The sequence below is a fragment of the Schistocerca serialis genome, chromosome 4, assembly GCF_023864345.2.
Source record: "Schistocerca serialis cubense isolate TAMUIC-IGC-003099 chromosome 4, iqSchSeri2.2, whole genome shotgun sequence".
Taxonomy (NCBI): Eukaryota; Metazoa; Arthropoda; class Insecta; order Orthoptera; family Acrididae; genus Schistocerca; species Schistocerca serialis.
Window position 1 is genome coordinate 587154955 of NC_064641.1, and position 24389 is coordinate 587179343.

Below are 24389 nucleotides of genomic sequence, written 5' to 3' on the forward strand. Positions count from 1 at the left end.
TTTACTGAGCACAGACTCTGGTCAAAGTTGAGTTTGCTTCTCCGTTATATTTAGATATGTCAGCTACCAAAGAGCATGGAAACATTACATAATGATTATGGATACAAGAAATCACCACCTGAGTCTTTGTAGATGTTAAAAGAAGATTAGAGAAACAAGGAAAAGATACAGGGGATCCAGCAAAGGAGTGCCTGATTTCAAAATTAAGCATCTCGAAAACTAATATCAATAGACAAGGGCAAGAAATGGTAAGTTTATTGTGAGAGCTGTAAGAATTTTGTACAGCAGTTATACAGAAGTTTTGAAACAGTTCAATGGCACTGTAACTGCAATAAGTAGTGTCTATAAATCATGCGCTGCAGTTAAGAGTGATCAGTTCCACCACTGAAACACGAAAGGAGGTTAGCGTACCAAAGGAAGAGGTTGAAATTGTGCATTCCACTGAACAGCGCGTTTTTCTGGTACTGGAATACCACATGTTAGAGCACAGTCCTTCAGCAACAAGGTGCAGTGTTTAGACACAATTTAATGTCCCCAATGGATCCGGAGCAACAACCATTTCCGAGATCTTCTCCAAATTCTAATGGACAGGCAGTGCAGCTGGTAACTAGCAGGGAATGATGGCCCCAGCCAAACAGTAGTTATTGCTAAAACTTTCACCACAGTTGTAATTATAAAGAAATATGATGATGATGATTTTGGAAAGCAGTGCTCAACATCATGGTCATCACTGCTCTGATGAAAAGTCAGCATGCCATTCTCATTGGGGGAGGAGGACTGGAGGGAGGGGGTGACATGTAGGCTGCATCCACATGCATTAAACTCCAGCAGTTCACAAATTTCAAAACCCATATAACACTTGTGTCAGTGTTAGTGAAGATGGTGGGCAGATCTCCAGCCAAACCAAGGGCTGACCTGATGCCAGTATATACGACACAATTACCCAAAATATCCCAAACCGAAACAATTGACAGGAATGGGGGAAAGAAATACAGTAGAAGAAGAATGGGTAGCTTTGAGGGATGAAGTAGTGAAGGCAGCAGAGGGTCAAGTAGGTAAAAAGACAAGGGCTAGTAGAGCTCCTTGGGTAACAGAAGAAATATTGAATTTAATTGATGTGAGGAGAAAATATAAAAATGCAGTAAATGAAGCAGACAAAAAGGAATACAAACGTCTCAAAAATGAGATCGACACGAAGCGCAAAATGGCTAAGCAGGGATGGCTAGAGGACAAATGTAAGGATGTAGAGGCTTATCTCACCAGGGGTAAGATAGATACTACCTACAGGAAAATTTGAGAGACCTTTGGAGAAAAGAGAACCACTTGTATGAGTATCAAGAGCTCAGACGGAAACCCAGTTCTAAGCAAAGAAGGGAAAGCAGAAAGGTGGAAGGAGTATATAGAGGGTCTATACAAGGGCGATGTACTTGAGGACAATATTATGGAAATGGAAGAGGATGTAGATGAAGATGAAATGGGAGATATGATACTGCGTGAAGAGTTTGACAGAGCACTGAAACATCCGAGTCAAAACAAGGCCCCGGGAGTAGACAACATTCCATTACAACTACTGACGGCCTTGGGAGAGCCAGTCCTGACAAAACTCTACTATCTGGTGAGCAGAATGTATGAGACAGGCGAAATACCCTCAGACTTCAAGAAGAATATAATAATTCCAATCCCAAAGAAAGCAGGTGTTGACAGATGTGAAAATTACTGAACTATCAGTTTAATAAGCCACAGCTGCAAAATACTAACGCAAATTGTTTACAGAAGAATGGAAAAACTGGTAGAAGCCGACCTCGGGGAAGATCAGTTTGGATTCCATAGAAATATTGGAACAAGTGAGGCAATACTGAACCTACGACTTATCTTAGAAAATGGATTAAGGAAAGGCAAACCTACATTTCTAGCATTTGTAGACTCAGAGAAAGCGTTTGACAATGTTGACTGGAATACTCTCTTTCAAATTCTAAAGGTGGCAGGGGTAAAATACAGGGAGCGAAAGGCTATTTACAATTTGTACAGAAACCAGATGGCAGTTATAAGAGTCGAGGGACATGAAAGGGAAGCAGTGGTTGGGAAGGGAGTGAGACAGGGTTGTAGCCTCTCCCCGATGTTATTCAATCTTTATATTGAGCATGCAGTGAAGGAAACAAATGAAAAATTTGGAGTAGGTATTAAAATCAATGGAGAAGAAAGAAAAATTTTGAGGTTCGCCGATGACATTGTAATTCTGTCAGACAGCAAAGGGCTTCGAAGAGCAGTTGAATGGAATGGATAGCGTCTTGAAAGGAGGATATAAGATGAACATCAACAAAACCAAAACGAGGATAATGGAATGTAGTCGAATTAAGTCTGGTGATGCTGTGGGAATTAGATTAGCGAATGAGACACTTAAAGTAGTAAAGGAGTTTTGCTATTTGGGGAGCAAAATAACTGATGATGGTCGAAGTAGAGAGGATATAAAATGTAGACTGGCAATGGCAAGGAATGCGTTTCTGAAGAAGAGAAATTTGTTAACATCGAGTATAGATATAAGTGTCAGGAAGTCGTTTCTGAAAGTATTTGTGTGGAGTGTAGCCATGTATGGAAGTGAAACATGGACGATAAATAGTTTAGACAAGAAGAGAATAGAAGCTTTCGAAATGTGGTGCTACAGAAGAATGCTGAAGATCAGATGGGTAGATCACATAACTAATGAGGTGGTGTTGAATAAAATTGAGGAGAAGAGGAGTTTGTGGCACAACTTGAACAGAAGAAGGGATCGGTTGGTAGGACATGTTCTGAGGCATCACGGGATCACCAATTTAGAATTGGAGGGCATGGTGGAGGGTAAAAATCGTAGAGGGAGACCAAGAGATGAATACACTAAGCAGATTCAAAAGGATGTAGGTTGCAGTAGGTACTAGGAAATGAAGAAGCTTGCACAGGATAGAGTAGCATGGAGAGCTGCATCAAACCAGTCTCAGCACTGAAGACCACAACAACAACAACAACATCCCAAACCGAAAGTGGCATACCACGAAGTTCACAGAGTAGTGGATCCTCCTGTCAGAGGAGCAAACTGTGTGTTCAACAATTATGTCCTAAGCACAATCTGGTGTGCAGCACTTCTTTCCTTTGATGTGATTTGCACAAAGTCTGCCACGCCTGTGGGAACAATTAGAGTGACTGCAGTTTGTTTCCGCCACCTCCAACCATTCAGTTTCCCACTGATGCACGATGTATTTGTTGGGTAATGACATGATAGTATGCAAAGAGACAGCGCACTGATGTACAATACCATCCCAGCAAGCTTTTTTGGGTGCTCTGTCAGCCATGTCATTTCCCTGTATCCCGATGCATCCAGGTACCCAGTAAAAGATCACCTCCTTTCCAAGGCATTGGAGCAGCTGTAAGGAATCGTGTACGAGTTGAATCAGCTGGTCTACTGGATACATTTGGGGGACCACTTGTAGCACACTGAGCAGTGAGAACAGATGTGAAACCTTGCACTGTGATGCTTGTGAAGCCACTCCTGTGCTGTCATAATGCCATGTAACTCTGCATCACAGTTTGTGAATTGGATCAGGAGGAATACTTTGAATACCCTGTCAGGGAAAACAGCTGAACAACAAACGGCATTCTCTTTCTGGGATGCATCCATATAGACAATGCTACATGGTGGTACATAATTGGAACAGAAGACAACAGAGTTGTAAACACAAAACCTGGAGTACAAGTTTTCCTGTACTGTATCAAGGTTAAGATCGCTTTGGGCTTCTGAAGACACCAAGGCGGGAATCTGTTCCATCTCTGGCTGCATAATCGGAGGTCTGATGTATCCAGATTCTTGAAACAGTCAGTGGCAGTGGCCAGTCCCCAGCCTAGGAAACCTGAGGTCACCAGGGTACAAGGGCTATTTTGAACAATGAATGAACGTCGGCCCAAGTTTTGAAAGCAGCAGGGGTAAACATTTAAGAACATGTTGCTGAAATATTTAGCTACAAGTACTTTAAGTTTCTATCACTTCTGGGCAGTTATGGAATGTATTTTACAAAGGTGTGTTAAGGTACATTTATTACAGATCAAGGACAACTGTCACAGTACAATGATTCACTTTCAACAGCAAAGGTTTTCTGAGTGAGCAAAAATCTTCTGAACATGCAATGAAAAGAAATCAGTGAGAAATAAAATGCGATGAACTGATGCTCACGAAGGAACCTGCCATAGCTTATGTTGACTCTGTGGTTATGATGCTTTGAATGAAAAAGCTGATGAGAGTTGCAGATGGAAAATGCTTAAAGGGAGCAAGTAAAGAGGAAGAGAACAGCTAACTTGCCATATATTTACCCTATTGTTGAGCCTGGTTTGTTACCTGAATCAGGAGGAGAAGAGCCTTACTCAGATGGACAATGAAGTGGGTCAGAGCATATAGAAATACAGAGTATTATAGAGCATTCTAAAGTAGAAATATGATGGGAACATATGTCAACACACACAAGCAATAACACAAATAATAAAATCCACATTCACTTCCTATTAATTTAATGTGTTTCTATATAAAACTTGCCTATATCAAAGATACCACAGAATCGTTCTTTGCTAACTGGGACAGCTTTCTATTGAATTCCACTTGAACACCAAACGCAACATAACCTTTTTTTATAGTAAGTCTAGAATCTTATAAAAAAGTTCACCCAGTTAATATTATCACTAACCTGTCAATTTTGTTTAGTGCTACAATGAACGGTGTCTTCTTGTTTTTCAGCAAATTGATTGATTCAATTGTCTGTGGTTCAAGCCCATGCATGATATCAACAACTAGAATTGCTATATCACACAGCGAGGAACCACGACTTCGCAAATTGCTGAAAGACTCGTGTCCTGGTGTATCAATGATGAGCAGACCTGGTATCTTCAATTCCGTCTCAGAGAACTGAAATTTTTATTTCCATTATACACATGGACAAATACAAACAGATGTGATAAATTTCAAGAATATTTGAAATATACATCAAACATACCCCTTTAACATGTTTGGTCTGTTCCTTAATTGCATCAATAGGGACATTTGTTGCACCTATTTGCTGAGTAATTCCTCCAGCTTCTCCATCTTGCACATTTGTACGTCGTAATTTGTCAAGAATCTTTGTTTTGCCTGGAAGAAAATGGGTTATGTTATAAAACCTAATGCAAAGGAGTAAGATGAAACTATGTGTATTTAATAATTGCAGATATGCGAGTCCGCTAAAATTACAAAGACACTTTTCAATTTCATACACACACACACACACACACACACACACACACACACACACACACACACTGATATATACAGGGCGTTTGGGGAGGTAAGGTCAATATTTTAAACAGTGATAGTATAAGCAATTCTGAACGAAAAATGTTATATGAACATAGGTCTGCAATGCTTCATTAGGGAGGTATGGTTATTGAAAGGAACTTTAATTCTGCAAAATTGATGTGCACAACAGGAACGTATACGCAATACAACTGGACCGTAGCATGATTTTCTTGCAAACAATGCACAGGTACATGCCATGTTTACGCTATGCAACCTATAACGTATTATGGTCATGTGACATACATAGTACAATCACCCGTTGTTTATGCAATTGTGCCGTGTAAGCCGCATTGTGTAGCGTACCAGTGATGGATTGATTAGCTGTGTAGTGTATTAACTGGCCTCCAAGATCACCTGATCTTACACCTTTAGATTTCTGTTTATGGGCCTGGATGAAATCAGAGGCGCATGAAGTGAAGGCAAATAAATGAGATGAACTGCTTCGTCGCATCATGAACACTGCTGGATTGATTAGGAACCAATCACAGGCATTTGAACAAGCAGCACAACATGTTATCCCTACAGCTCAAAAGTGCATTGACATTCATGGTGGGATATTCGAACCAGTTCTGCGAACTGTACAAAATCCATATGGTAAGTGTTAAAGACGTTTGTAAAAGATGTGGTGCATCTTTTTCAACTGAATACATGTACTGTGTATCAAACTCAGGACCTTCACCCTTACCAGGCAAGTGGCAGAAGTAAAGCTATGGTGGCAGGTCGTGAGTAATTCTCGGTCGGCGAAAGGCAAATGCTCCCAGTTTGAGACTCAGTCTGGCACATAGTTTTAAACTGCCTTGAAGTTTCAAAGTGAGCACTGCTTGTCCATGCATGGCACTATAACTACACAACCCACCCCTGCAGCCCAATGAGAGTTAAACTGTATGGCAGCCCCAGAGCCCTTATCCATAAAGCAAGTTTCCGTTTGGAACTGCAAGAGGTGGGTTCAAAAATTTGGGTGACAAAAGAGGGCAGCGCACCAATGGGCTATGTATGGGAGTTGATGTAACAGTTCTACTCCAGAATGTTTCGAGAATTTTCTCGAATGTGCCCTTATCCTGTTAATAGTTTACACCTCATCAGAGTATATGACAAGATGCATGGATCAGCATACTTTCAGAAATGAATTACAGTGGATCAAAGTAACATGGAAGCAACAAAATAATGGAAAATCCAGTATGGAATGTAACAAGATAATGAAAAGGATAGGTGCTACTCACCATATAGCAGAGATGCCGAGACGCAGATAGGCACAACAAGAAGACTGTCACAAAATGAGCTTTTGGCCAACAACGCCTTTGTTGAAAGTAGACAAAACACACACACACACACACACACACACACACACACACACACACACAAAGTGCAACCCACACACAGGCTCTAATAGACATACACAAACAAAGTGCAACTCGCACACAGATGACCACTGTCTCTAGCAGCTGAAGCCAGACTACAAACACAGCACATGATGGGAGAAGTAATCAGGTGGGGTGAGGAGGAGGCTGCGGCAGGGAGGGAGAAGATAGCAGAGTAAAGGTGGGGAACTCTGAAGTGCAGATAGAGGGAGCAAGCCGGGTAGAGGTGAAGGGAGTGTAGGACAGCCAGGTGCAGTCGGGAGGTCAGACAGAGGGCAGGGGAGAGAAGCTGAGGGGTAGAGGAAAAGGACAGAAGTAATAACACTGGGTGCATTGGTGGAATAGAGGGCTGTGTAGTGCTGGAATAGGAACAGGGAAGGGGCTAGATGGGTCAGGACAATGACTAATGAAGGTTGAAGCCATGAGGGTTACAGAAATGTAAAATATATTGTGGAGAGATATCCCACTTGCACAGTTCAGAAAAAACTGGTGTTGGTTGGAGAGATTCAGATGACACAGTCTGTGAAGCAGTCACTGAAATGAAGAAAGTCATGTTGGGAAGTTTGCTCAGCAACAGGATGGTCCAATTGTTTCTTTGCCACAGTTATTTGGTTGCCATCAATGCGGACAGACAGCTTGTTGGTTGTCACACCCATATAGAATGCAGAACAGTGGATGCAGCTTAGCCTGTATGTCAAATGACTGGTTTCACAGGTAGCCCTGTCACTGATGAAATAGGTGAAGTTTGTCACTGGCTTGGAGAAGATGGTGGTGGGAGGTTGTAAGGGACAGGTCTTGCATCTAGGTCCATTACAGGGATATAAGCCATGAGACAAGGGGTTGGGAGCAGGAGTTGTGTAGAGATGGACGAGGATATTGTGTACGTTCGGTGGGCAGTGGACTATTACTGGGGAAGGAGTGGGAAGGATAGTAGGTAGGACAACTCTCATTTCAGGGCCCAACCAAAGGTAGTCAAAACCCTGGTGGAGAATGTAATTCAGGTGCTCCAATCCTGGGTGGTACTGAGACATGAGGGATACAATCCTCTGTGGATGGACAGCGGGACTTTGCAGGGAGTTGTGTGTGATTGGAAAGATAAGGCATGGGAGATCTGTTTTTGCAAAAGGTCGGGAGAGCAATTATGGTCTGCAAAGTCCTCAGAGAGGCCTTTGGTATATTTTGAGAGGGACCACTTGTCACTGCAGATGTGACAGCCACGGGTGGCTAGGTTGTATGGAAGGGACTTCTTGGCATGGGATGGGTGGCAGCTGTCAACGTGGAGGTACTGCTGGTGTTTGGTAGGTTTGATATGGACAGAGGTACTGATGCAGCCATCTTTGAGGTGGAGGTCAACATTAAGAAAGGTGGCTTTTTGTGTTGAGTAGGACCACGTGAAATGAATGGGGGAAGGTGTTGATATTCTGGAGGAATGTGGGCAGGGTGTCCTCACCCTCGATCCAAATCACAAAGACATCATCAATGAATCTGAACCAGGAGAAGGGCTTAGGATTCTGGGTGTTTAGGAAGGATTCCTCTAGAAGGTCCATGAACAGGTTAGCATAGGATGGTGCCATGCTGGTGCCTGTAGACATACTCTGAATTTGTTTGTAGGTAATGCCTTCAAAGGAGAAGTAATTGTGGGTGAGGATTAGTTGGTCAAGGTGACTAGGAAGGAAGTTGCTGGTTTGGAATCTATCAGGCATTGGGAAAGGAAGTGTTCAATAGCGGTAAGGTAATGGGCATTAGGCATGTTAGTGTAAAGGGAGGTGGCATCAATAGTGATGAGCAGGCACCGTGTGGTGAAGGAACTGTCGTGAGTCAGTGGAGGAAATGGTTGGTATCTTTTATACACGAGGGTAGATTGCAGGTAATAGGCTGTAGGTGTTGGTCTATGAGAGCAGAGATTCTCTCAGTGGAGGCACAGTAACCGGCCACAATGGGTGGTTGGGTTTATGGACTTCAGGAAGCATGTAGAAGGTAGCAGCAGAAGGAGAGGTGGTGGTGAGGAGAGAGATGGACTCCAGGAAGAGGTTCTGGGATGGGCCTAAGGATCTGAGGAGAGACTGGAGATCCTACTGGATTCCTGGATTGAGGTCATTGTGGCAGGGTTTGTAGTTGGATGCATCTGATGGCTAGTGAAGTCCTTCTGCGAGGTAATCCTTGAGGTTCAAAACAACAGCAGTGGAGCCTTTGTCAGCAGGTAAGACCATGAAGTCGGGTGGTGGATAGCTGTTCTTACTGCAGATGTAAGATTAATTTGCATGAGGTGAGGCAAGGTTCGAGGTTAAGAAATTCTGGAAAGTTAACAGTGGGTGATTTGGGGGCAGTGGGGGGCAGTTCACAGTTGGATGGAGGAGTAAACCGAGCCAGGCAGGGTTCAACATTGGTCTTTGGTTGTGTCTGATTGGTGGGGTCAGTGGCAAAAAAGTTTTTCCACTGGAAGGACTGGGAGAAGGAAAGATCTTTAACAAGTCCTACATGATTGAATCTGGGAGTGAGGCAAAAGGTGAGGCTTTTGGAGAGGGCTGATATTTCTGTGGGGTCAAGGTTTTTGGAGGAAAGGTTCATGACAGTGTTTGAGGTCTCTCTGGGTTCTGGATTGTGTGTGACGGTGGGAGTGAGTTTTGGAGAGTGGGATAAATTTAGTAGGTTTCTGAGATAGGGTTTGTCGGCTATGAGGGGCGTGGAGGAGATTTCGAGGTTATTGAAGATGTGGTAGACAGTGGTAGCCCAAGGTGGAAGAAGGAAGTGAGCAGGGTGGAGAGTTTTTTGAGGTGGCATTGCGCATGTTGCTCTAGTTCCTAGAGGGCAAGAGTTTCACTGTGTGTTGTGGGATTCGCAGAACTATGTCGGTGAGGGCTATGGATTGGCAGAATCTGAACAGATGGAGGTCATTGTGGAAGGAAGAGTGGCAGCCAGAGATTGGTCATTTGATGCCAAGCCATATGGGCAGATACCATGAGCCAAGCAGCAACACAGAAACACTATGTGGGACTGGGTTCTGGCTAGGGATAAGGAAACTTTTCTGTGTTGACATATATGGCAGGACCAAGGATCCATGGTGGTGGAAAAAACGCTAAAAAATACTTAAGTAACAGAATTACATCTGAAAAATTTGCAAAAATACACCCAAATACAAGGGAAAAATCATGAAAAGTGTGAAACAGATGAAATATGGGGAAACAATATGAAATCTGAGGGAGCACATAGACAGTGAAAGGTGAAACGCCAACTAAAATTTGCGTGAAGTCACAAAGAGATCAAAGAAAAAATATAAATAAAAAGAACGCTTAATGTAGGCTGCAGATCTGTGGATGGATAAGTGTGAAGAAGGGGAATGACAGATGTGACAGGATTACATGAAATTAGTAGGTGCAAACTCAAAATATACTGAGGGTCTCAGTGAGGACTCTGCCTACCGTAATTACACTCCCAACCTTGCACAAAAATAGATCTCCCACTCCTTATCTTTCCAGTCACCCACCACCTCCAAAGTCAGACAGTCTGGCCACAGAAGAGCATATCCCTTGTGACTCAGTACCACCCAGAGTTTTGACTCTCCTAATTTATACAATATCCTCATCCATCCCAACCAACCCCTTGCCTCATGGCTCATAACCTTGTAATAGACCTATCTCATACATCCTCCCACCACCACCTACTCCAGTCCACTCATAACCACCACCTATCCCATCAAAGGCAGGGCTACCTGTGAAACCAGTCATGTGATCTACAATCTAAGCTGCAACCACTGCTCTGCTTTCTAGATGGGCATGACAACCAACAAGCTGTCTGTCCACATGAATTGCCACCGACAAACTGTGGCCAAGAAACAAACAAACCACCCCGTTGATGGGCACGCCATCCAACATGACGTTCTTCATTTCAGTGACTGCTTCACAGCTTGTGCCATCTGGATCCTCCCCATCAACACCAGCTTTTCTGAACGGTGCAAGTGGGAACTCTCCCTACAGTATATCCCACGTTACCGTAATCATCTTGGTCTCAACCTTCGTTAGTCATTGTCCTTCCCTATCAGGACCCTTCCATGTTCCCATTCCAGCACTACACAGCCTTCTATTCCACCAATGCATCCAGTCTTATTACTTCTCTTCTTTTCTGCTACCCCCACTTCTTTCCCTCTTGCCCTCCACCTAACCTCCCAAATGCACGTAAGTGCTCTACACTCCCTTCACCGCTTTCCTGCACACTCCCACTAGCAGCACTTTCTCATACCCCACCTCTACCCTGCTATCCTTCTCCCTCCCCACCCCAACCTTCTCCTTACTCCTACCCAGCTGCTTCTCCCATCATGTGCTGCTGCTCGTAATCTGGCTTCAGCTGCCAGAGACTGTGGTCATGTGTGTGTGAGTTGCATTGATGTGCCTATCTGTGACTTAGCATCTCCACTATAGGGTGAGTAGCAACTATCCTTTTCATAATATTGTTAATACATGATAGAATAAACTAATGTCACTTGCTTAAGGTAGAGAACAGTGTATTAAGTGGAATTTGTGTGTGTTAAGTAATATTAATATAATAGAGGAAAACATTCCACGTGGGAAAAATATATCTAAAAACAAAGATGATGTGACTTACCAAACAAAGCGCTGGCAGGTCGATAGACACATAAACAAACACACGAAATTCGGGCGATCTCGCGCACTAGGCGCTGGAACGGCAGCTTGCGGATGAGCAGCTCTGTGCTCTTCTGGTAGCGCCTGATTTCTTGCAGGGCGACAGTGCCCGGCCTGTAGCGGTGGGGCTTCTTGACGCCGCCGGTGGCGGGCGCGCTCTTCCTTGCCGCCTTGGTGGTGAGCTGTTTGCGCGGCGCCTTTCCACCGGTGGACTTGCAGGCCGTTTGCTTTGTGCGGACCATAGCGGTAGCGGAGAGCGGCGTGGAGGTGCGGTGCAGTACGGCGTCCGGATGCCGTACCGCACCGCACCTCAACGCCGCTCTCCGCTACCACTATGGCCCACACAAAGCAAACGGCCCGCAAGTCCACCAGCGGAAAGGCGCCGCGCAAACAGCTCGCCACCAAGGCGGCGAGGAAGAGCGTGACCGCCACCGGCGGCGTCAAGAAGCCCCACCGCTACCAGCCGGGCACCGTCGCCCTGCGAGAAATCAGGCGCTACCAGAAGAGCACAGAGCTGCTTATCCGCAAGCTGCCGCTCCAGCACCTAGTGCGCAAGATCGCCCGAATTTTGTGTGTTAGTTTGTGTATCTATCGACCTGCCAGTGCTTCGTTTGGTAAGTCACATCATCTTTGTTTTTAGATATATTAAGTAATATTAACATTTAATAGGATGCTGATTTTGCCAGTGTTGAACTGAACAGAAGGAAAAAAGAATTATAGTGAAGAAATGGAACATACGAAGCTCAAGTGACATGTTTAGCTTCACAGTGGAAGAGATTGAACAGATTGACAGCAAACTTAAAAGACGAACACACTCAGCAAGAAAACACAGAGAAGGTGCTGAAGAAACAAGATTACAAAATGAACTAGGATAATTTCCTCTGGTGCTGACATTTAGAATTTTGTTTTTTCAATGTGTATTTCAGTCACCCCAAACAAATACACTCAGTGCATCTTTCATCCAAAGCCCACTGTCAATGGAAAGCATTGCTTTGTTTCACTTTACAAACAAAATTATTTTAAAGCAGAACATAACACACACATTTCATACACAAGTCTAAAAAAAAAGTCTAACTCTGTACTTGTTTTATCGATATGTATTAACAGGGACCATAAAACAAGAAGAATAACCAGCAATACAATAGTAACAGCACTTTCCTGGTGCAAGATGATTGTTACCGCCATGCAGAAGCACAGCTTAGTCATTGTGGAGTACTGGTTATCTTCATGTTTTACTATCCCACTTTATACATATCGATAAAACAAATACTGCACTAAACTAATTTGGGATCGCTCTATCAGAGGGACACACAAAATCCTACTTTAAAAATCATTCTTGTTTCTAATGGGGAATGAACATATGCTTTTTGACAATGGGCATGGCATGAAAGATGTGATGAGCAGTATTTGTCTGGTCTGCCTCCAGCTACACATTGCAAATATGACACTGCAAATATCAGCTGAATCATCAGAGAAAATGTGCCTGACAACTCGTAGGACGGATGACTGATATATTTGAATGACATTCCACTTAACATTCATCACATAAAATTTGTCATTTTCGTAGATGATATTAGTGTTATAATAAAACCCATTAATGAGAAAGTGGCTGAAGAGATGGTCAATGATGTTTTTCAACTAATTATTAAGTGGTTCTCTGAAAATCGATGTGCTCTAAATTTCGAGAAAACACCTTACATTCAGCTCTGTACAACAAAGAGTCCTACCAACAGCTGACACGGCACATGAACAGGAGTCAGCGAACAGGGGAGAACGCTCCAAATTTTTGGTTGTACATATGGGCGATTGTACTCCGGTGATTCATGTGAAAAGGTTTCCGACATGATTATGGCCACATGACAGGAATTAACAGACAATGAACGTCGAATGATACTTGGAGCCAGATGCAAGGGACATTCCATTTCAAAAATGGTTAGGGAATTCAGTGCTAACAGACAAGCGACACTATGTAAAATAACTGCAGAAATCAATGTCGGAAATATGATGAACGTATCTGTTAGGGCAGTGCGGCTAAATTTGGCAATAATGGACTATGGCAGCCAATGGCTGATTCGAGTGCCTCTGCTAACAGCATGACATTGCCTGTAGTGCCTCTTTTGGCCTTCTCACCATATCAGTTGGACCCCAGATGATGGGAAAACCATGGCCTGGTCAGATGAGTCCTGATTTCAGTTGGTAAGAGCTGATGGTAGGTATTGAGTTTGGTGAAGACCCCACTTTGCCATGGATTCAAGTTGTCAAGAAGACACTGAGCTGGTGGTGGCTCCATCATGGTGTGGGCTATGTTTACATAGCCCACACCATGATGACTGGGTCCTGGTTATGTTCGGCTCCTTGCAGACATTTGCAGCCATTCTTAGATTTCATGTTCCTAAACAATGATGGAATTCTTATCCAACATGTCATAGGGCCACAATTGTTCCTGAATGGTTTGAAGAACATTCTGGACAGTTTGAGTGAATGATTTGGCCTCCCAGCATGAATCCCATAATCAAGAGGTCAATTTGTGCATAAAACCTGCACCATGAACACCTTCAACATCATAGATACCTATAGAGGCAGCAAGGCTCAGCATCTCTGCAGGGGACTTCCAATGAAAGGAAAGAGGCAGTGGGTTTGGTATCAGGACGACATTGGCAAAGGTACTGTTCCATGGCCACAAAGCCAGGAGCATGGGGACGTTTGGCGTACAAGCGGACAAGAAGAAGTCTGGTGGTAACAGAATATGAACTGTGGAAAGGTTGTGAATGAAGTGAGCAGTGTCTTGAATGTAGGATGGGAGGTTACAGGATGCATTGAGGTCTGAGCTGCCAGAGATGGCTGCCATGTGTGCATGAAGTGAGTTAGTTTGTGTGAAAGTGTGTGTTTTCTTTTATGAAGAAGGCTTAGGACGAAAGATAAACGTGTGATAGTCTTTTCGTTGTGCTTGCCTGCAATTCAGTGTGTCATCTTTAAGGTAATCTATCATTTCCCTAATAGTAGCGATGCATCCTTTCCCTAATATTGTAGAACACAATTTATGATGTACGTGATATGCAAACAGAAGCCAGAACATTATGCAGATTCCAGCTGATGGAGTATCCAAGAAGAATCTTCAGCTAAATTTGAGGCACTTCACACAGTAATTGTGTAAGTGGCATCTTTTACAGCAAATGAAACAGTAAACACTCAGAAGCAAGACAGCTGCTGGTACAAAGAAAACAGGGGATGTGCGTAGTTATGTGGAAAACCATGAAGGAGGTTGCCCCCTTTAGCTCTTGCAGGGGGCAACAAAGCATCTATACTCTGCACACCACTGCACACTGAAACCAACATAGTGGCATCCGTTACGTAATAATAGTGACATAAACAGTAATTATTACTTTCTGTTGTAAGCAAGTCAAGTATGAGACTGTCCTTCAATCTTGAATCACAAAGAAATTTTTATTAAAGATATCTTCAAATACATCTGCAGGTATCAGCATCATTACAGGCTTTCATTCGCAGAGCAGTCAGCCACACCGACCTCTACAGATAGCCATTAGCATTTGGAAATAAATGTTCCCACTTATACAAGAAAGAGAAATAACTTGGAGGAAATATGGCAAATCAGGATTTTTAAGTGAGAACAGAAAAATATAAAATCAACTGTAAGTGGCTGATTGCTCTTCTGCCAATGATAAACTGTTGCTTCTCCTGTCACAAACACACTGTCACAACAATGAAAGTCTGTTCGCTCTGATCAACTTTGAAATATTACTTCCTTCTGCAAAATTCTGACTTAATTCTCCCTTGCCAATAATGAAATATATATATCCCTCTTCATTATAGTAGTTCTGTGGTTTAAAAAACCACGACATAGATGTTTTCTTACATGTAAGGAATGTCCTTGCAATGTGACTAAATTTCTACTTAAAAATTTGCCAGAAAGATGATGTCAAGATACAGCAATTTCTGGGAAACATATAATATGAACTGATTTTCAAAAATATTGAAGCTCAGTAAAGTAGTTCACTCTAACTTTTGTTCTGATGGCCACACCCAATTTCTGTTTCCCCTTACCAATACAGTTCTGCAATAACTGCCATCCTATTATATTTTCAACCCTGCCTGAAGAAGGAGTCACTGGCTCCGAAAGATTGCCAATCACAATAGTCTTGTGCATGTGTTCTGCCGTTGCTTGGTGAGTAGATTTTTTTATCTATCCAATTAAATGATATGAATATAATAGAGGGAAACATTCCACGTGGGAAAAATATATCTAAAAACAAAGATGATGTCACTTACCGAACAAAAGTGCTGGTGTGTCTATCGACCTGCCAGCACTTTCGTTCGGTAAGTCACATCATCTTTGTTTTTAGATATACAATTAAATGATATTTCGTACTGAGCAACGTTCTTTCTTTATGAGTGTCTAATTTTTTGGAGTTACCTGAACTTGTACTTAACTAGTGTCAGAGAAAGTGGTTCATCTCTCAGTCTGTTTGTTTATCATCTCATTTTCAAATCACTCAGCTTTGTTTCTTACAACAACATATTGAGGAATTTTGTATAGGCTGCAGGCTATGGAATATTCAAAACGTGCTAGAGATTTGTAATTTTTAGAAAAACTGTATTTAAAAAAAAATATGGGTTATTGTTGATACAATTGTTGCTATTTTTCCATATAATCACCATCCTGTTCAATGCATGTTGTAAGCTGTGGCGTAAAGCTTCTTTACGGCCACCTTGAAGAACTCTCCCCGCCAGCTCCTTCCCCAATTTCACTATCTCTTTCTGCACTTGCTCAGTGTTGCCAACACCCTCCACCCCCACCCCCACCCCCCACCCAAAAAAAAACAACCCTCTTCTGTATTCTTTTATTACATCTATATCACATCTGGTAAGTATGAAAACTTTATTTATAGCTAAGACAATGGAAGTTCAGTTCTTCCTTGCCTAGTAAAAAAAAAAACACTTTATGTAAGTAGTTTTAAATAAACTATTTTAGGCCATTATGTAAGCATTTGCAGTATTAATGTATATATTCTTACACAGAATTGTTTAGTATTACAGAAAAACATTTGTAGGGCACTACAAAAACATTGTAATAAAATTAATCGCAACTTGTAACAGTACCTAGTAGTGGTACTGAAATTAATACATACATACATTAATCCTCGTTCCATAGATCATGAATATGACATTTCGTAATGACGTGGAACATGTCACTTTAACATAAGTTTTCTTTACACAAAATAATTAATTAATTAGTTGGTTAATTTTTTTACAGTTACTACTTCATAGTCAAGAATTCATCTACTGAGTAGGAGTTGTCATTCAGAGATACTTTTAATTTGCTTTTAAATGCTGGTTGGCTATCTGTCAGTATTAAACTATTTGGCAAATGACCAAAGATTTTTGTGGCAGCATAGTTCACCCCTTTCTGTGCCAAAGAGAGTTTTAATCCAGAATAGTAAATATCATCCTTTCTTCTAGTGTTGTAGCTATGCACTTCGCTGTTATTTTTGAATTGGGATGTGTTATTAATGACGAATTTCGTAACTGAATATATGTATTGCGAAGGTATTGTGAATATCCCGAGTTCCTTAAATAAATGTCTGCAAGGTGATCTTGGGTGGGTTCCAACTATTATTCTGATTACTCGTTTTTGTGCAATGAATACTTTCTCTCTTAATGATGAATTGCCCCAAAATATGATGCCACATGAAAGCAGTGAATGAAAATATGCATAGTAGGCCAATTTACTGATATGTTTATCACCAAAATTTGCAATAACCCTAACAGCATAAGTAGCTGAACCTAACCACTTCAACAGATCATCGATGTGTTTCTTCCAATTCAATTTCTCATCAATGCACACACCTAGAAATTTTGAGTATTCTGCCATAGCAACACTAAGATACTAAAAAGAGTGGCTATATTTTGAAAAACAGTGAAGGTATGAGCACTGGGCTCAGAAGAACACAAACTCAGCAAATGGAATGTTGAGTGAAACAATTCAATCATTATAGTGAAACAATTCCAATGTTATCAACAAGTGTTTCCATTTGTTTTAAAAATATGTCCATTTCTCATTGACTTATGTAGTGAAAACAAAGATGATGTGACTTACCAAATGAAAGTGCTGGCAGGTCGACAGACACACAAACAAACACAAACACACACACAAAATTCAAGCTTTCGCAACAAACTGTTGCCTCATCAGGAAAGAGGGAAGGAGAGGGAAAGACGAAAGGAAGTGGGTTTTAAGGGAGAGGGTAAGGAGTCATTCCAATCCCGGGAGCGGAAAGACTTACCTTAGGGGGAAAAAAGGACGGGTATACACTCACACACACACATATCCATCCACACATATACAGACACCCCTAAGGTAAGTCTTTCCGCTCCCGGGATTGGAATGACTCCTTACCCTCTCCCTTAAAACCCACTTCCTTTCGTCTTTCCCTCTCCTTCCCTCTTTCCTGATGAGGCAACAGTTTGTTGCGAAAGCTTGAATTTTGTGTGTATGTTTGTGTTTGTTTGTGTGTCTGTTGACCTGCCAGCACTTTCATTTGGTAAGTCACATCATCTTTGTTTTTAGATATATTTTTTCTACGTGGAATGTTTCCCTCTATTATAACCATGACTTATGTAGTGATATACACGACATTCTATTTTACAGTTTTTAAAAGATGTCATATTACATGATCATTAACACTCTTCCTGCAACAGATTAAGAAGTTAAATCAGCTGCACTGTACGTGTAATCCCATATACTACCTAACAACATTAAATTAACATCTTAGCAATATTGGCTGTGGCAAATTAAAGTCCTCTAAAAGAAAGACTTACATTCAGAATATAAAAATCAATAAAGATTCACAGATAAAGCCATATACTATGAAACAAACTGATAACTTCGAAAATGAAAAGAAATACTCATAAATACTCATTTTTTCTCAACTCTTATTTGCTAACAAAACCTAAAAGCTAATAATAATTATCCTTTCTAAACAGAACTACTACAACCTTTGTTTTCTCTTTTGTCCACAATTGTGCACAGTACCTGTATCTACATGACCCAGGACACACACAACCGCTGCACGGAGAACATCTAGTGACTTGTTCTTCTCAGCATCTTCACGGCGTTTCTGAAGCAACAAGATACAGAGTTTTGAGATAATGCAACTTTTCTTATTCAAATACTACTTTTTTTCTAAGGTGAGGATAGGTTCAAACAACTGAGGGAACAGAACTTAATAGCAAAAGTTGTCAAGGAAATAATCACTGTATGAAGGACAATAAATGCTGGACAGAGAGCCTGGGGATGAACTGAAGAAAATGTATGACATACACCTCACCTCAAAAATTAATGGTTTAAATGTCACAGGGGCAAGGAGGATGCAAAATTTTTTTATTGAGGTGGTGGACCACACACACAGTGCCCAGTGCCCGTGCATGTACATAGTCAATGAATGCAGACTGTAGTTGTTAACAGCAGTAGAGTCCCAACTGGCAGGGTTAGATACGATTTCCGAACTACAGGAGGTGGAGCTCATCTTGTAGGTGGATGAAATGCATTAGTCACACATGTAATGAATTTTACCCATAGAGGATGCTGTTGAACTCCGTGACTGTTCCTTTATAGGGACTGGTAGCAGAAATTTTTCTATGCCCTATAGTCACACATGTACATCAACAGTTTAGTATGCAGGATGATATAATGCCCCCTGCTTGCAACAGTACCCTGCACTGGAACCAGCAATTTTGAAAAACCATAGATCATCCAGACTGGCATCAATCACATGCAGGCGTCATTGACCAGAAGCCCAAGGAAATAGGTTCATGCTGTGGCACAACTGAACATACCAAGCTCCATAGTGGATGATGTCATGTACAAAAACTTGCATCTACAGTGTTATACACTGCAATTACCATAGTATCTGCAGCCAGATGATCGTCCTTACTGGAAAAAGTCTGCTGTGTTGCTATTTGACTGTGCCAAAGATAATGTATGCTTGTTGATGATAGCCTGTTTTGAACAAGCCCAGCCTGAGGGTGCTTGTGTGATACTGCCTGCTGAAGGCTGGCGTCATATTTTCATGAAACCAGTGAATGGGACCACAAATATGGATAAGCTAGAAAATTATACCATTCCACAAATGCCAACAGACACAATTTTTCAACAGGACAGCACCCATTCGATTACTCTGATATTGTGTGCACCTTTTTTGATGATTAGGGGCTGGTGGACCAACACTACAGGCACAACACTCACCAGACCTGGCCCAAATGCACTTCTTGTCATGAGGATAGGAATGGGCAAATTTTTAAAAATATCGATATGTACTGTGCTGATGTTTATAAAAGGCACTGGTATTATCAAGACAACGATATCAATATTTTCATATATTGTATTTTTTGTCCAACCCTTTGCAAGAGGAGTCTCAGGAATGAAACACTTCGGATGTGTGTTCTGCGCCTGAAATATTGTTCATACCATAAACATATCAGACAACAGAGTTCTTTTTCCATTAAATCCCAGTGCAGTAATTTGGGTGACTTTTGTGCTCAATCTACATTACTTTTATGGTGAGTGTATCTTTTCTTGATCCAGGCACTCAAGGGGTAAAGAGATCGCACATTCTGCCTCACAGTTGGGAGCAGAGAATGGTTATTTCCACCAATCTCATACAGTGCTGTCACCAAACATGTTTGCTTTGCACCTCGTACCTATCATTTTCAATGGTAGAAATGACACACGGAAGTAACAAACTTTCATGAATATGCAGTACACATACATTCATATACAAATCCGGTGTTCATTTTTAGTACAATATGGAATACAAAATTAAATTAAGCCAATTGTAAGAGACTTACTGTTAGATTGCACAGATTGGTGGTCACTGGAATGGGCAAGAAATCTGCTGATGAGAACTATAGTTCCTATGAGTGAAGAAAAGACAGCCAATAAAAAACATCACTTTCGATACTTAATATTCAATATCCATTATTTAGATATTGGTGAAATATGTCAATATTGTAGTAAAAAAAATATCGATATTTTGATGTATCAACATTTTTTGCCCATCCCTACATGGGGGTTTGTAAAGAGAGAAGTGTATGACACACATGTGGCTCGTATTACGTATCTGAGTGACCATATTATAACAGTACTAAGACTGGTCATACCAGCAATTCTTGCAAAGTGTGACAGGAGAATGAGTATCATCGACATCTACTAAAACCTGGGTTAGTATCAGCAAGAGTTACACTAGTTGTCACAAAAATTGACAAGTGTGTATCCTCCCATATCGGAAAAAATTAACTAATGAATGTTAAAGAATGAAGATAAAGATAGGACAATAATTTGGTTACATTGTTGACTACATGCAGGAATAATATTCACATCATATATTTTTATCTATAGGCTGCAGACATGTAGTTGCACTGTTCCAATGGAAAAATATAGAATGACTACAGGCAGCTATAACAAATTGCATTTATTTAACAAACAGCAACCAAAAGGCTGCCACAAGAAGTTCTTCACTTTCAGAAGTGAGTACCACATTTTGTGTTTTCAGTATGACTACACATTGCAAGAAACAACTGAATGACACAGCACTGATGAAAGAAAAAATGATGGGGTGCATGTGAGGGCGGATGTAGATCCAAAAGTCACAATTGGTAATAATGTTAGTTTCATTTGTATTCATTTGAATTCATCAACTGACTACTGCTGCCGAGGACACGAGATAGATTAATTGGCTATGAGGGAATAATGTCACTTTAAAAATGGTTCGAACGGCTCTGACCACTATGGGACTTAACATCTGAGGTCATCAGCCCCCTAGAACTTAGAACTACTTAAACCTAACTAACCTAAGGACATCACACACATCCATGCCTGAGTCAGGATCCGAACTTGAGACCGTAGCGGTCGCGCGGTTCCAGACTGAAGCGCCTACAACCACTCGGCCACACCGGCCGGCAATGTTAGTCTAAAGTGTAAGTTTACCATTATTATTTTATGCACTGTTTGGTATTCTGAACAGCAGAAAAAAAAACACATTTCAACAGCGTACCTGTATACGAGCAAGTGCCCGTTCCCTCTTTCTTTCAGCATCAGTCTTGTGCTCTTCTTCACTATCTTCAGAATCTTCCTCGCCACTTTCATCCTCTGATTCTTCTCCAGATTCAGATTCTTCTTCTTCCTCCTCCTCATCTTCCTCCTCTTCCTCTTTTTCATCATCTTGACTCTTTTGCTTTTCTGGTGTTTTCTTTCCTACCTCCACTTTCTCCCCTTCCGATTTCTCTGCAAGAAAAAAGTACTGAAACAGATTCTTCAATGATAAGAATATGGTATGCTGAATTAGTTTACAAGATACCTGAGAGAAAACCTGATGGAAGCTACTGAATAGGAAACAAATTTGTCTCAATCATAAGCATCTTGGATATCAGACAAAGGGATACAGCCAGTTGAGTTCTTAACAGTTATCTTTTCTGAACACTAGGTGGCCATGTTCATATATCAACTCCATTTCAAGCAAATCAAGTCATACACTAATCAACTACACTACTACTATGTATCAGCATAATCAGTGACTAAGATGCATTCAGTAAAATGATGCAAACATGTATGGAAACATCTTTCTCATAACAGTAGAAATAAATTTTAAAAAATGCACAATCATAGCAGAGAGATCTTCTTGGCACTTGACAAAAGAAATCGAGCAAATCAACCACGAATTGAGCAGAAAATTACCCATACTGCAGCATAGATGGAGATGTTAGATTTTTCAGTGAATTGCTTAAGCATAGTTTCCTGAGTCTGGGAGCATAATAGTGCCACACTTTTTACGAGATGTGAATATCTAAGGAAGGGGTAGTGATGGTGGTGATTGTTTCACAGGACAAAACTGCGAAGTCCTCGGTCCCTTCAACAACAGAAAGCTCAGGAGTTGCTGCAGTAAAAGCACTGGTTGTTTTCCATTCCATGAAACTAGATGTGACAGTGAGATGAGGTCCAATGAACAGGATGATAAGTATGTAGATGACTGTATTTTTTGTATGTGTTGTAGTATGACGGTGGTCTGTTTAGGAGGATTTAGATAAGGGGAGGACCTGACAGGTGGTCACTCTAGGCTGAAATTGCAGAGAGGTTCTCAACTTCGATCTCCACTTCCAACATCTATAAAGAAATAGGGAGGAGTGTTCTTGTTTATTGTAACGACCAGCCTAAGAATGGATGACATCCCAAGAACAACAACAACAACAACAACAACAAATTTCTTTTTTTGGAGGGGGGGGGGGGGTAAGTTCCGGCCTAAATTTCTTCTCTCCTCAACCCTTCATCGTTTATCCAATGAGTAGAATAATAAATATGTAGATCATTGTACTTTTTGTAAATGTTGTTGTATGGTGATGGTCTGTTTAGGAGTATTGAGACAGGGTGAGGACTTGACACTCATCTATTATCTTCAGCATTCTGCTGTAAAGCTGCATTTCAAATACCTCTGTTCCGTCTTGTCTGCACAGATTACCGTCCATGTTTCACTTCAAATACAAATATTTTCAGAGAAGATTTCCTAACACTTAAAGCTTTATCTGATGTTAACAAAGAATCCTTCAAAGGTTACACACTGTTCATTGACTACCAAAAAGGGGGACATCTGAGGGGTGTAATCTTAGCAGAAAGACTAGTAGAAAATAATGAACATTATTGGAACAGGATGCCAGGTAAGTTTCATTAATCACAAACTATGGTAAGACATAACAGCAATTGGTGAGGCAGAGTGGTTCATACACTGGAGCACTAAAGAATCTGGTATAGGCATGCAAATTCAGATACAGATATATCTAAACAGGCAGAATACAGCACTGCGGTCGACGAGCCTATATTAGACAGCAAATGTCTGCCGCAGTTGTTAGATTGGTTACTGCTGCTACAATGGCAGGTTATCAAGATTTAAGTGAGTTAGAACGTAGTGCTACAGTCAGCACACGAGCAAAGGGACACAGCATCTCCAAAGCAGCGATGAAGTGAGGATTTTCCCATACGACCACTTCACTGAGTGGGAGTACCAGGAATCCAGTGAAACATCAAATCTCCGACATCGCTGTGGCTGGAAAAAGATCCCACAAGAATGGGACCAATGACAACTGAAGAGAATTATTCAATATGACAGGAGTGCAGCCCTTCCACAAATTGCTGCAGATTTCAGTGCTGGGCCATCAACAAGTGTCAGCGTGTGAACCATTCAACGAAATATCATCAATATGGGCTTTTGGCTTTCGGAGCCAAAGGCCCAATCGTGTATCCTTGATGACTGCGCAACACAAAGCTTTACGCCTTCCCCAGGTCTGTCAACACCAACACTGGACAGCTGATGACTAGAAACATGTTGCCTGGTCACACAAGTCTTGTTTCAAATTGTATCAAGTGGATGGATGTGTATGGGTCTGGAGATCACCACATGAATCCAAGGGTCTGCACGTCAGCAGGAGACTGTTCAAGCTGGTGGAGGCTCTGTAATGGTGTGGGGTGTTTGCAGTTGGAGTGATACAGAACCCTTGATACGTCTAGATACGACTCTGACACACATACATAAGCATCCGTTCATGTCCACTGTGTATTCCGATAGGCGTGGGCAATTCCAGCAGGACAATGTGACACCCCATATGTCCAGAATTGCTACAGCGTGGCTCCAGGAGCACTTGTCTGAGTTTAAATACTTCAGCTGGCCACAAAACTCCCCAGACATGAACATTATTAAGCATATCTGGGATGCCTTGCAACATACTGTTTACAAGAGATCTCCATCCCCTCACACTCTTACAGATTTACGGACAGCCCTACAGGATTCATGGTGTCAGTTCACTCCAGCACTACTTCAGATGTGCTCGCGGGGGCCCTACGTGAGATTAGGCAGGTGTACCGGTTTCTTTGGCTCTTCGGTGTATAATAGGAGTGATTTTGTAGAGGGCGTAGGCAACAGATAGAAAGAAATCCAGGAAGAAACAATGGTTGAATTCGAACTCCCGGATACAGTTCCAACAGAAAAT

General features: G+C 41.6%; 1 protein-coding gene across 3 annotated transcripts in view; it reads right to left on the reverse strand.

The window, feature by feature from the left end:
* The window catches only part of LOC126475336 (eukaryotic translation initiation factor 5B), a 425184-nt gene that overhangs the window by 281237 nt on the left and 119558 nt on the right, over window positions 1-24389 (reverse strand). For all 3 annotated transcript variants that reach the window (XM_050103135.1, XM_050103136.1, XM_050103134.1), the window contains exons 8-11: window positions 21410-21639; window positions 18391-18475; window positions 5010-5143; window positions 4704-4921 (exon numbers count right to left, since the gene is read on the reverse strand). In XM_050103135.1, the coding sequence (XP_049959092.1) occupies window positions 4704-4921; window positions 5010-5143; window positions 18391-18475; window positions 21410-21639 (667 nt within the window). The remainder of the gene's footprint in view (window positions 1-4703; window positions 4922-5009; window positions 5144-18390; window positions 18476-21409; window positions 21640-24389) is intronic.